This window comes from Furipterus horrens, unplaced genomic scaffold (genome assembly GCF_987537825.1).
Source record: "Furipterus horrens unplaced genomic scaffold, mFurHor1.1.pri manual_scaffold_4, whole genome shotgun sequence".
Classification (NCBI taxonomy): Eukaryota; Metazoa; Chordata; class Mammalia; order Chiroptera; family Furipteridae; genus Furipterus; species Furipterus horrens.
Genome location: NW_028327174.1, coordinates 43,470,224 through 43,484,995, shown reverse-complemented (window position 1 = coordinate 43,484,995; position 14,772 = coordinate 43,470,224). Strand labels below are relative to the sequence as shown.

The 14,772-nt window shown below is 39.2% G+C and overlaps 1 protein-coding gene across 1 annotated transcript in view; it reads right to left on the bottom strand.

Moving 5' to 3' along the window:
• Positions 1–14,772, bottom strand: part of CNTN1 (contactin 1) — a 133,960-nt gene that overhangs the window by 19,191 nt on the left and 99,997 nt on the right. The window contains exon 17 of the mRNA XM_090273022.1: positions 14,265–14,421. Coding sequence (XP_090129148.1) covers positions 14,265–14,421 — 157 coding nt within the window. The remainder of the gene's footprint in view (positions 1–14,264; positions 14,422–14,772) is intronic.

Genomic DNA, 14,772 nt, shown 5'->3' with positions numbered 1-14,772 from the left:
ATTTACTGACATAACCCTTGGTAACTTGTTCAGTGTCATAAATCCTTGTTTTAATATCAGGATCCACGTTGATAACCATCTCTTGTTACTTCAATAAAAAAATAACCCTGTTGTAATTTTATGCTTTGAAGTTGACTTTATATCTTTCCTATAAATTTTCATTCCTCTCCTTAGGCATTTTAATGAAGCTTCTCTTCAACCTAGTTTCTTCTTATTTCCCTTCCTATATCCATGTTTATTTACCTCATTATTTAATTTTGAATATTAAGAAGAACTTTTTTATTTCTGTTTCCTTGCCAATATACTCTTCATTTTTTGTTCAGATGTTCACTTCTGAACTAAGGCTTTCATATCCCCAGTTCAGCAGTAAATCTTGATCACTATGAGCAACTATGGAAATGCCATTTTAATAGATCAAGGATAGACTTGTGACAAAATTCTGGGCAATATGGGAAAGATGTTCTCAGAGGCTTCTGGGAAAGACCCTTCATTTAAAAATAGAACTCCAAAACACAGACCCCTTCTTCCTTGGACAGTATTGGGTCTGCATGTAATAATTCCCAGTGCTGCTGCAGCTGTCTTACAAGCATAGAAAATCACAAGCTTAAGAATGAAGCTGATTATGAGCCCTCTCAAGTGAAGACATGGGGACAAACTGGTCCTTGATTATATTTCTGAGGCATTGATTTCATTAAAGTCTAAAGGCTACCTATCTCTCAAGCAATGCTGAATTGAGGGTTTGTTACTGACAGCTGAAAATACTCTAATACATACAAATTTTCTGTTCATACATTTAAATTATCCTTTAACTAGAAGCAATGAATTCTTGTTTCCCTTGATCTCCTACTATATTAGCCATGTAATTTGCCAACTTTGGGCAACACCAAGCACCATCTGCTATCTCCCTTTCTGTACTCAGGCTGTATGTGCTGCAGATAGTTATATAATTATGGTAAATGGTTCTCTGACAAATTTATCTGATCTCAGCTGGTTTCTAAGTTTTGCTAGATGACTTAAAAAAAATCTATCTCCACTTGGCTGTTATTTCGATAAATATAGTATAAAACAGTATGTTAAAATTTAAACTTCTAACTTTTCTTTTCCAATCATCTATTTTCAGTAGATGATTCTGTTAAAGTAGATACTTCTGCTATCTAATGGAATTAAACATTTTAAAAGATGATTCTGTCAGTCAATTTAAATTCTAAGAGTTATCTCAAATACTTTTCTACACCCTTTATCAAAGCCTCAAAAATATTGTTGGGTCATTTTCCAAATAAATCTTAACTATAGCTACTTCTTCCTTTTTCTTACCATGACCACACCTTTTGGCTTTTGACTACCCTCCCTGTTTCGAGAGATTCACAGGGGCTTTTCCCACCATTTATAATACTGCTGATTCTTTTGAAAGAATAACTACGATACGACTTGTAAAATATAACCTTGGTCCTGTCCCTTTCTACCTTAAAATGCTTCGATGAATGGCTTCTCATCACATTTAAAGAGAGCTCCAAAGTCCTTAACCAGGACCTATAAACCTTGTGGTGATTCAGGTCCCATCCGCCTTTCCAGCTTCCGGTGTCCACTCTTCCCATGGCTTGTTCAGCCCCAGTCGTGCTGGTTTCCTGCTGTTTGGTGAACCTTTAAACATAATCCTAGTGCAGGGCCTCTGTTCTAGTAAGAATGCTCTTCCTTTCAGATAAATAGCATGGAGCATTCCCTCAGTTCAATGAATTCTCTTTGCCACTGTTACCTCATCAGAGCGGGCTTCTCCTGCTGCTTTCATTGAAAACTCAGGCCCTAGCCTGCTTTGTCCATTGCTCCTCACTCACCTTCCTCAGCTTTAGTGCTTTCTTTCCTACAGCTAGCTGCAGATATTGCCACTATCAGACAAAATAGTACATTCTGATTAACAAATTTTGCCTCTTCTTTTTAGAATTTAAGCTCTATGGGGTTTGCTTAAAGAAATAGAGACTTTTACCCACACTGTTATATGGAGGTTTTTGTCTTTAAGTTAGCAAGAACCTTGTCATGGGCTGAATTTTGTCCCCTCAAAAATTCAGGTGCTGAAGCCCTAATCACCATACGTTAGAATGAGCGTATCTAGAGATGGAGCCTTTAGTAAAAATGAGGTCATTGGGGTGGGCTCTAATCCAGCATGATTGGTGTTCTAATAGGAAGGGGATATTAAAACACAGACATACACAGAGGAAAGGCCACGTGAAGACACCCAGGGAACGAGACCAGCCACAGGCCAAAGAGAGAGGCCTCAGAAAAAGCCAAACCCATGACAGCTTGGTCTTAGAATTCAAATATCCAGAGTGGTGAGAAAATAAATTTCAGTTGTTCAAACAATCCAGTCTGTGGTACTTTGTTATGGCAGCCCAAGCAAACTAATATAGACCTCTAAAATGCCAAATTCAATACCTTTCTTTAGTCCTTAACTTTTACAATCCTTTTCTATCTTTTACACTTGTGAAATAAAGAATGAAAATTATCATATTTAAAAATAGAATTCAACAACAACCACCCACTTGTATACTTACCAGCTGTTACCACCCTATAAGCTTCTTCCTGGTTGCCCTCTTTTCCCTCCCTGTCACTAGGAAACACTGTACTGAATTTTGTTTTAATTATTTTTTGAGTAAAAGTTCTACTTATGCTATATATGTACCTCTTTAAACATTACTTCATTATTTTCTGCATTTGAACTTCATATAAATAGACATATTGTATCTATTATTCTATGGCTTCTTGCTTATGTGTACTACTTGAAATTATTTATTATAAGAATTCACTATGATGTATAGCACAAACCATATTGACCTAGCATCGGTAACATTTAAATACAAACTTAAAAAATATCTGCTATACATGTGGCATGAAAATTTTAAAATCTTATTTTAAAGTTATAAAGTCCTAAATTTTTAAAGTTATTAATATTAAATAGAAAAAAATGTAAACAGAACTTCATAGAAATGAAACTTTAAGTAGCTTTAAACATATTAATACTTTCATCTGAACAAAAATAAAAAATAAAAAATATCAGATTGTATCTTTGCTTAATTAAAAAAGATTTTATGGAAACAAGGAATGGACTGAGAGTGACTGGGGGCGGGGGAAAGGGTGATAAGGAAGGAAAGAAGGGGCAGGGTCTAGGCAAGGAACAAGTATAAAGGACCCATGGACCTGGACAACAGGTGGGTGGGGATTGATCTAGGAGCAGAGGTGGGTGAGGCAGGAGAGAGCAACAGGGGAAAAATTGGGACAACTGTGAAAGAATAACAATAAAAAAGGCAAAAAAATAAATAAAAAGATTTTATGAATATAAAAATGTGATTTAAAAATCTATTTAATGATAAAACAAGGGCATTGCTGTTTGGATGGCAATTTGGCAATTGTCAAGAATTTGTTGAGTCTTTGATAGGTCTTTCCCTTTAATCCAGTAATTCCACTTCTAGGAATCTTTACTCAGAAAAAAAAATTGGAGATTCAGAATACAAGGTCTATGAGGGGGGACCCAAAAAATCCTGGAATTTATTTATTAAAAAGTGTGTATTTATTCGTACATGTTTAAACTTCAGTCATCTTCAAAGTACTCTCCAGTTGATGCAATACACCTATTGAGGTGGTTTTTTCACTGCTCAAACAGTTTTTGAACTCATGAACTTTGATGATTTTTAGTGCTTCTGCCATTTTTTTGTTTGACCTCTTCCACATCAGCAAAATGTTCCCTTTTGAGGACTTTTTTTTTCATCCGGGGGCAAGATTGGGTAAATAGGGAGGATGGGATATGGGGGTCATGTCATTTTTGGTCAAAAGCAGTTGAACACTCAGTGTGGTATGGGCAGGTGCGCTCACAAATCACCCATCACGAAATGGTAAAATACATTGAAAGAGTCTTGAAAAAAATTCACTGAAGCCTAATGCAGCCTCTCACAACAAGGCCAGTTGGTGCACCAATACATATGGGTTCCTAGAACACTAGTGGGAGAAACCTGTACTACAAGGGGTCTGCCCTCCAGAAGATAATTCTGTTTTTCTTGGGTTCCTCCCTCTTATATACAATGACATCTACTCGATGTTATCATAGTTACTGAAAAAGTATGGAGTAAGTAAAAATAGCAGCCATGTTGTTATATGAGAGTTTTGGTGATGAACTGATATTAATAATTATTTTTTATATTTTAGGTAAATTTCCCTTTTAGATATTTTCATGACATAACTTCAATATATATAGATTTCTTGTCCTATAATTAAATGCTGTCTTTAATAATATGAACTTCTATGTCATGAAAGCAACTTAGAAATTAAGAGCCGATTTATTTTGTTTTTTTTATTTCATTTAACATCTCCTAAAGAATCCATGTGTGGCTGGGTTCTTCTTGTTAGTTTCAATGGTTGTCATGTAAACCTCTTATTTTTGGAGATGTGCTATGTTTTCCTTTGGAATTTCAGCATCATTCCTCCTACTCTCTGTGCTCTCCTGTGTATCTCTGGGGTGAAAATGTGAATACTACATTTCATAGGCTCTCCTGCCACTGAGAGGTGCAAGGGGGAGAATGGAAGGTCATAGAAAAGCAGAAGCCACTGCTGCTCTGGCAGTGGTGGGTAGGACTGTGGGCCTCAACAGGTGTCAAAGGTAAGGTGGTGCTGCTGCCCTTGGGGCTTCTGCTGTGGGTCCCCCACTTCAATACTGCAGGGAGAAGGACCACCAGTACAATTCCTTTCAACTACAATTGTGTTGTTTTTCTCAATACTAGCAGACATTCACTCACCTAGCTGTTATAAAACGTTTTGTTTTTAAGACACTAATTCAATACTTGATTAAAATATCCAGAGATGTTTCATCTTTCCTAAAAAGATGTATCATCTTTCACTGATAAAAGATAGAAAGGAAGGGACTTTAAGCAATCTATGGGTTGATCCTGTGAGCTCTATTTCATTGAAAATTAGTTCATTCACTATGGAATTGATTAAAGATCTGTGATCTATTGACTACAACTATTAACAAGCTGATTGCAAATGGTGCATTTCTCTCATTACAGACAGTGTGTAAACTGTGGCTCAGGGCACATTAGCCATGAATGTCCTGCGAGGGCTTCCAAGCCTTGAGAAGGAGTTGCACATAATGATAGAGACATTTCTCGCCAGCAACTTTATGAATCTTTTGTTTTCCAATATGTTTATCACTCACACTCATCCTTTACACCTGAAAATTTTTATATGAAACATTCTAAAATGTTCATTTTTTCCCCTCTGAAATGTACATAATATCTCCATATACATCCTGTAATACCTTACCCTGCAAAAGGTCTAGTAATTTGCTTTGCATCTCTGAGCAGCAGAAACCTGTATGTTGACACTTTCTGAAAGAGAATCAACTTATTCTGATTGGGTCTCAGATTTGCTCACTTCTCACCAGCTCCACTGACTCCCCTTTGTTCTACCCAATATATTTTCTCCACTAGAGCAAAAATGATCTTGAATCAGATGGAGTCACTCATCATCTCCTGGAAGCACATCAGTGTTTGTCCATTGAACACAGGAGAAAGTACAAACTCTGATAAAAGCCAGGAAAGAAGGAGGGAGGCAGAGAGTTAGAACGAGAGCAGAGTGATGAGTCAGAGATGTAATTGAGCCCAGGCTTTTCGCTCTTTTCATCTCTGCAACTCATCCCACACCGTTACTGGTAGCACTGGCCTCCTTTCAGCGGCATGAACATGGCAAGCCCTTTCTTGACATTCTCTGTACGTCGGACTCTTATCCGCACTTCTATGGCATGGCTGGCTCCTTTCCTTTGAATTTCAGGCTAAACATCACCTCAGTAGAGAAGCTGGACCTGATCACCCTATTCAAATCAGTTCTACCACTTTTATTATCTATGTTAGCCACTTATTTTTTCTTACAAGCTTTGATAAACATATATAAATACATTTTATTATTAGGTGCTAGTTCTTTATTTTCCTGACATCCAAGAGAATACAAGGTTCAGGGAGGGTTGGCCAACTATTGTAACCAATAACCTAGCAGAATGCCTATCAACTTGTTGGTGGTTAGTAAATGTTCATTAAATGAATCAACTTTTTGGAGAGCAAAAGTATTATGAAAATATGTAATGTTTTTAAGAGTAAGTTTTATTTATCAGAGGAAAGAAACTATTTTCACATTATAATATTATAGTTCCAGAGACTAAGACTATATCTCACAAACCAAAATCAAGTAAATCTAAGAAGATTATCTTTAATATTCCTTTCTATTCTTATAATTCATTCACTGAGAAATTTTCCAACCAAATTATTTCTTTGTCTAAGTAAATGAACACAAAATAATGTACTGAGACTTGTGTAAACTTACTAGTAGCTAAAAGAAACTCTGAGAAAGATTCAGTGAAACCCAGGTTAGTTTAGATGCAGAGGTGCTATCTATGACTTCATAAAGGGGGTAAAATCTGCTTCTAGAACTAGTGCAAGAAGCTATGAAAAGATAAGTAAGATTCTGGGAATTCTCTGTATGCTCAACTCCAGGAGCAAATCTGACTCATTCATAGAGTTACACTAACAATAATCAGGGCAGTGAGTCACCATTCACAGTAAGATTCAGAAATGACCAAAATATTAGGTCTGGAAAAAGTCCAGCCATTGTTAATATAACAAGACTGCTTTGAGTGACATTGATGTAACCTGGCAGCCAAGGAGAGTGGACGGGAACAGGCATGCGTGAACAATGATGATTTTACAACAGGGCAGCTGATGGCGACTGGGAGAACTGTGTGAGGTCCCAAGGTACTTACTTTGAAGGGAACTGAAGTGTCATTGTCCTGTGTACAATGTTTCTTACATCTTATATCTTCTTCAATAAATGTCTCTACTTTTCATGTTACACGGCTGGATACCTTCTGGGCAGACCTCATATATTTCCCTTCGCTTTCATGCTTATTACAAAACTAAAGAGTATTAAGTACAGCCGTACAACTGAAAATGGCTTTGAGTGAAAAGTCACAATTCAATGCTAATAAAAGGACTATATATACAGGGTTGGGCAAAAGTAGGTTTGTAGTTGTTCATATAGAATACGATGTAATAATTAATAAGTAATAATACAAAACTGAAGCTACAAGAAAGAAGCCTCTGGCTCTTCGCCTCGCTAGCTGGAACATCAGGACCATGTGCCCCGGACTTACTGCAGACCTTCCGTGGATCAAGGGTGCCAGGAAAACCGCTGTCATCGATAGGGAACTGGCACGACTAAACATCGACATTGCGGCTCTACAGGAGACCCGGTTGGCCGACAACGGAACTATCAGAGAAACCAACTACACCTTCTACTGGCAAGGGAAGTCTCTGGACCAACCAAGACAGCACGGTGTTGGGTTCGCTGTGAAGAACACGCTTGTTAACTCCATAGAGCCACCCACAGGAGGCACAGAGAGATTACTTACCCTCCGATTGTCAACAACTTTCGGCCCAGTCAGCATTCTTAGCGCGTACGCCCCAACCCTCTGCGCCACCATCGAAGAGAAAGAACAGTTCTACCATGCACTGGACGAAGCGTTATCCAAGATCCCCAGAAGTAACGCTCTCTATCTCCTTGGAGACTTCAATGCAAGAGTAGGAGCCGACCACATGGCCTGGCCCACCTGCCTTGGAAACTTTGGGAGAGGAAAGATCAATGAGAATGGTCAGCGACTGCTTGAGCTTTCGTGTCACCATGGCCTGTGCGTGACAAACACATTCTTCAAGTGCAAAGAGATCCACCAGGTGTCATGGAGGCACCCCCGCTCCCGCCATTGGCACCAGCTTGACCTCGTCATCACCAGAAGAACGGATATTGGCAGCACCCTCCTCACCCGCAGCTACCACAGTGCAGACTGCGACACGGACCATGCCCTCATGGTAAGCAAGGTGCGCATAATGCCGAAGAGGTTGCACCACTCCAAGATGAAGGGTCACCCACACATCAACACCAGTTGTGCCAGCAACCCAGTTAAGACCCAGCAATTCATCAACAAGATGGAAGATGCACTCGGCGAGGGAGTGGCGGCAGATGACATTATCGAATCCAATTGGCCACGTCTCCGCGACGCCATATACAACTCCACCATTATTGCTTACGGGAAGAAAGAGCGGAAGAACGCTGACTGGTACGAGGCTCACTGGGAAGAAATGGAACCCGTGATCGAGGCTAAGAGGAAGGCCCTACTGGCTTACAAGGTCACACCCACTCCCAGTACACTTCAAGCTCTACGGGCTGCCAGGAACAAAGTCCAGAAGACCGCCCGCCACTGTGCCAACACCTATTGGCTAAACCTGTGCAGAAGCATTCAGGAAGCCGCCGATATAGGCAACGCACGAGGAATGTATGAGGGTATCAAGAAGGCAACAGGCCCAATCCCCTCCAAGATCGCCCCCCTTAAGTCCAAGACAGGTGAGGTCATCACTGACCAGGAACAGCAAATGCGGCGGTGGACCGAGCACTACCTCGAGCTGTACGCAACAAAGAACACCGTAACAGACACTGCTCTTAACGCCATCCCAGACCTACCAGTCATGGAGGAGCTAGACACCCCACCTACTGCGGCAGAGCTCAGCAAAGCCATCGACCGCCTCGCTTGCGGGAAAGCACCAGGAAGCGACGGAATCCCTCCAGAAATCCTAAAGAGCGGGAAACCAGTCCTGCTACAGCCGCTCCACCATCTACTCTGTCTCTGCTGGAAGGAGGGTTACATCCCCCAGGATATGAGAGACGCCAACATTATCACCATGTACAAGAACAAAGGAGACCGCAGCGACTGCAACAACTACCGGGGCATCTCTCTCCTCAGCGTCGTCGGCAAAGTATTCGCCCGGGTCGCTCTTGCCCGCCTGCAGACCCTTGCTTCCCGCGTCTACCCAGAGTCCCAGTGTGGCTTCAGAGCTGGCCGATCAACAGTGGACATGATCTTCTCCCTACGCCAGCTGCAGGAGAAGTGTCACGAGCAGCATAAACCACTCTACCTCGCCTTTATCGACCTTACGAAGGCGTTTGATCTGGTCAGTCGAAGCGGTCTCTTCAGCTTGCTATGGAAGATTGGCTGTCCACCACATCTGCTTGCTGTGGTCATGTCCTTTCACGACAACATGCACAGCACGGTGTCCTACAACGGCGCAACCTCTGAGGCCTTCCCAGTCAGCAGCGGAGTAAAGCAGGGCTGCGTCCTCGCGCCTACGCTGTTCGGAATCTTCTTCTCCATGCTCCTCCAATACGCCTTTAAGGACTGCAGCGAGGGTGTCTTCATTCACACCAGATCCGATGGCAAGCTCTACAACCTGGCCCGTCTACGAGCCAAGACCAAAGTCAAAGAGGTGCTCATCCGTGAGATGCTCTTCGCCGACGACGCAGCTTTGACATCACACTCCGAAGAGGGTCTCCAGCAGCTAGTCACTTGCCTTTCCCACGCATGCAAGGAGTTCTGACTAGCCATCAGCCTGACGAAGACGAATGTTATGGCTCAAGGCACGGGGACTCCCCCATGCATCACCATCGACGGGTACACCCTGGAGGTTGTCAACGACTTCACTTACCTCGGGTCCACCATCTCGAGCTCTCTGTCAGTCGACTTGGAGGTCAACCGGAGAATCGCCAGGGCAGCCACAGTTATGGCCAGACTGAACCGGCGAGCGTGGAACAATTCCAGCCTCACTGAGAAAACCAGACTGCGCATCTACCAAGCCTGCATACTCAGCACTCTCCTCTATGGCAGCGAGACATGGACCACCTACGCAAGGCACGAAAGGAAACTCAACAGCTTCCACATGAGGTGCCTGCAACGCATACTGCATGTCGCCTGGCAGGATAAGGTCCCCAACACCGAGGTGCTGAAGCGAGCCAATATGAGCAGTTTGCATGCAGTTCTTAGCGAGAGACGCCTCAGGTGGCTCGGCCATGTCAAAAGAATGGGTGCAGGCCGTATCCCCAAAGACCTCCTCTACGGCGAGCTAGCAGAAGGCAAGAGGATGACAGGGCGCCCAAAACTGTGGTTCAAAGACATCTGCAAAAAGGACATGACACAATGCTCCATCAATCTCAACACATGGGAAGTTCAAGCAGACGACCGCCTAGCCTGGAGGCTCGCGGTCAGGCAGGGTACGTCACGCGCGGAGGCTGCGCGCAACGAGGAGGCGGTCCAGAAAAGATCGAGGCGGAAGCAGCGTCAGCAGCAGCAACAACAGCCATCTGCCTTCACCTGTAACAAGTGCGGCAGGGATTGTCACTCCCGAGTCGGACTGCACAGCCATTCTCGGCGGTGCAGATAGACTCTCAGGAAGCTACGCCATTGTCTCTCGAGACGGATGGCTGCCGACGACGACGAATAATACAAAATAAATTCCTGTGTTTTGTGTACTCACAACTGTAAACCTACTTTTGTCCAACCTTGTGTGTTAGAGGTAACTTTAAAGGTAAGCTATTTGTTAGCCTAGAAATACACAGACTGGATTAATCTACTTAAACCCTAGAATTGATCCCACACAAAATGTAGTAAAAGAAAAGAAAGTATTTGGTTATTTCAAAATGGTTGGAGAGAGAGAATTTCCTTAGTGATATTTGACTGCCATAATCACAAAGATACCATTTTTAAATTATGATGATGGACTTATAAGAATTGCATTCACCTATCATATAATATGCCATTTTAAATATTTAGGTTGTTAGTTAATTTATCCATGGTAATCAATCTCTTCACAAATGATAAAGAGCATTTACAAAGTTATGGGTATCGGCATCACTGACTTATATATCATCCTGTCATTAAAGAAGGCAGGATAAAGTAAACCTGAGACTACCATGTCTCTCTCTCTCTCTCTCTCTCTCTCTCTCTCTCTCTCTCTCTCTCTCAAAACTAATTGAAGCTCCAAGCAATTTTAGTTTTAAAAACTGAGGACATATTTGCAAAATTAATGACGTTAATATTGCATTTTAAACTAATAACACATGAATTAATTCTAAACATCCCAACTATCCTCTTGTTCCTTTTATATTGTACTAAGGCACTGGACAGGGGAACATATGAGTAATGAAGTTAAACATCTAAAGATTCCACCTAAAAAATTGTTTCCTAGCCCTTCCTCTTTGGCTAGTGGGCTGACGAAGACAAAGTTAAAAAATAAAATGTGCTTTTCATCAGTGTTTAAGTCAGTGGCTTTGATTATATAGTTTAAGTTAATAGCTTGGAGTTACCAAAAATAGTAGGTTAAATGTTCAAATTGCATAATCTGTGGTAACATCAGGATAAATTACAGATTTATGATAAGACAAAAAGTCAACAAAATGAATATATAAGAACTTTAAATCAAATGGAAAAGATGCCTTGTTCTTGTAGAACTTACCCTAGACTTTACCGCTGCCCTCTTTTCAAGCCAGACCATCATTAGTTTAATCATTTTATGATAATAACCCTGTAATTCATCTCTTTGCATCTTACTCCCCTAGAGATATATTTCCACCATCACTAAAGTGATTTTTAAGTGCAAATATCTGATCATGTTATTTCTATTTTGAATGTTTCTAATGACTACTTCTTGTTCTTAGGAAGAAATCCAGACTCTAACATGTCCTTAAAAGTCTAACTTAATTTGACTAAAATATCTGTACTCTGTTTAAAACTACAAAGAAATATAAAAGCTCAAGAAGTGCATATTCACACATAAAGAATAAAATACATGCTTCTTTGTGGATATTTATTTATAACCAAGGATACTTATCTATCTTTATTCTAAAATTTATAGTGAACATGTAATAAATCAAATTAGCTTATTAAAATTTACTTTAAAATATTGTGCCTATCTTCACATTATTCTTAAATTAGCTCACAATGATATATAAAGATGAAGCATTCTTAACAGAAAATACAGAAGTTATTAGAGATAGTATACCTGTGATGAAACATTTGCAGTATTACATTTGCCTCGATGTGAACTATAAACATCTGATAGGGAATAATTTATTAAGAGAGCATATAACAGTGCACAGGTCAGAGAGAGGTGCAGTTACAGATTTCCATGTCTAACAATTTTTTTACAGTATCTCTAACATTAAGTCTTAATCTTTGTAAGAATAGTCTTGGAGATTAGCGCATGGCATCATGGGCCTAATGAGAGGTATATCCACATTCTAGACACCTAAACTATAGTTTAAGTTGCCTAAATTATTTTTAATTAAATTTTGCTCTATAAAAATCATGAATTTATTCAATAATTATTTGTTAAAATCCTGTTCTGTGCCAGATCGGTACTCTAAGTGCTCAGGATTCAATGGTTGAACAAAACAAAAAGCAAAAACAAAAAACAAAAAAGCTTGCTCTCATGGAGCTTATGTTCAGGTGATAATGTCTTATATTTAAGACAACCAACAATATAAATTAATGAATAAGGTCATTTTAAGTAGTTATAACTATTATAAAGAAAATGAACAGTGATGTGATATGACAAAAATTAGAGTAGGGGCAATCTTACATTGAAGACCACATAATTTTTCCCTGAGGAAGTGACATCTAAGCACAAATAAAAATGACAAGAATGCATGTGCCATGCCAAGATCCAGAGATTCCAGATGGCAGCCAGAACAAGCACAGATGCTTCAGTGTAGGAATAATGTTGGTATATTCAAGAAGAGAAAGAAGGTTAATGGGGCAAGGGAGAAATCATGTACTTGAGGTGAGAGGGTATGACAGGGCCAGTATATAGGGCACTCACTACAGGCCACAATAAGAACTTTGTATTTTATTCTATAGAATGTCCATTAAAAAAAAAACGATTTAATTTTTGCTTATTTTTAGAGAGATGGAAAGGGAGGGAGAAAAAGAGGGAAACATCCATCTGTGGTTGCCTCTCACACACCCCCCAAGTAGGGATCTGGCCCACAACCCAGGCATGTGCTCTGACTGGGAATCGAACCAGTGACCTTTTTCAGTTCACAGGCTGGTGCTCAATCCACTGAGCCACACCAGCCAGGGCTAGGATGTCTTTCTAAAAGGAGAATTATATGATTTGACTCCCTCTGTCTGCTGCATAGAGAATGGATTAAAGATAACCAAAATTAAAAGCCCAGAAAAATTTTAGAATTGCAGTAAGGACAGGAGGGATGACTGTAATCTGGTCATGAAGGGATGTGGAAATATGAAAATGGTAGTTCATATACTTAAAATGTGCCTATGTTTTGTAGGCAATGAATGAATATTTATTAAACAAAAGAAGGGACAGCATAACCCAAATGAACATTAACCAAGCAATGTATTATATTCCTGGCTACATATTTTAGGCATAAAAACAGAAACAAAGAAAAATTAGAAGTCTATTAAATTTCCCAGAAAGTGTAAAATTTTCATTTATATTTACATGCTTCTCTCACTATAAATTATTTAAACAATTTGCAAATTCAAATTTAAATTTAAAATTCTAGAATGGTACTAATCACCAAATAGCTGACATTTCTTAATGTTAATTCTATAGTTTTTTTTAATGCACTTATGGTCATACTAAAAGCTATGGCATTTCATTAAAAGATATCTTATTAGTTTAATATACAAATATTCATTATTTAGATATAAATCACTTCTTTCTAAGTCAGTTATTCCCATCTTTGATTTAGCATCTTCTAGTAGTTCAGTCTCTCATAAAATTTTCAAATTAACATCAATTTTAATTCTGTGTAATTAAATTAACTATATTATCCATTGAGGATGAGAAAAATTTAAGCAAATAATAGAATTCTATAAATCCAAAAAAGGAAGAAATCTCTATCTCAAATATTCATTTTGAATTAACCAATGCTGTGAGAAATAATTAGATTTTGCAGAGAAAGAACAGATATGCTGAGATAGAGTGGGAGATGGTAGAGGAACTATTATTTACTGTCTTTCCATTTTATTACTATAGTAATATGTGTAAGACAAGGAAAGGGGGTTAGACGAATATTAATAGTAGTCCCTTTGACATAAGAAAAGTTTGGATATTATTATCTAATGGTCTGGTATTATGTCTCATTTTAATGCATTATGGTATTTTAAGTATATTTTGACATCCAGAAAATAATCAGCAATTATATGGTATATTGCAAAACTTGATTTTTGACTCATAAAGAAATAAATGTCAAGGTTCAGGGCATCCTTGACATTTCAAATTACTGATATTAATGTGAATATCAGTCCTACCTTTACTCTTGGGAATCTATATGACCTAGAATCTTACAAGTACCCAACTGAAATGTGTCTTCAATGACTGGCTTACCTGAAATTTTGACTTGGGATACCACTCCATCTCCTCCATCACTGTGTGCACGAACTTCTACAACATACTCTCCATCCCTGGGGATTGGAACTTCTATGAAATGTTTAGGAGTTGAATACAGTTTGCCCTCATGCTGGCCATCAGGCCTATAGAGTACCTGAAAAAGTCCCGAAATACGCATCCTTAATAAAGTAATAATGAGCCAATGCCCTGACACTAAAACCAAAACATTCTCACACTGTTATTAGTAAACTAAGTCCTAGGGTAGCTGTGTGTAATAATTGTTGGAAAATTAATGTTATTTCTCATTCACAAAAATACATTTTACTTCTATTTTAAGAGGATGTGCCTTAAGCATCTGAATTTTATTTTTTTTGAGATGACCTAAAATAGAGGGAAAAATGTATTTTTTAAAAATAGGTAGTATAAGATGAGGGCTCTTTCAATATATTGAAATAGTCTAAAAAATAACCTTACAAAGTTTTTTTACATTTTTCCTAAAATTTAG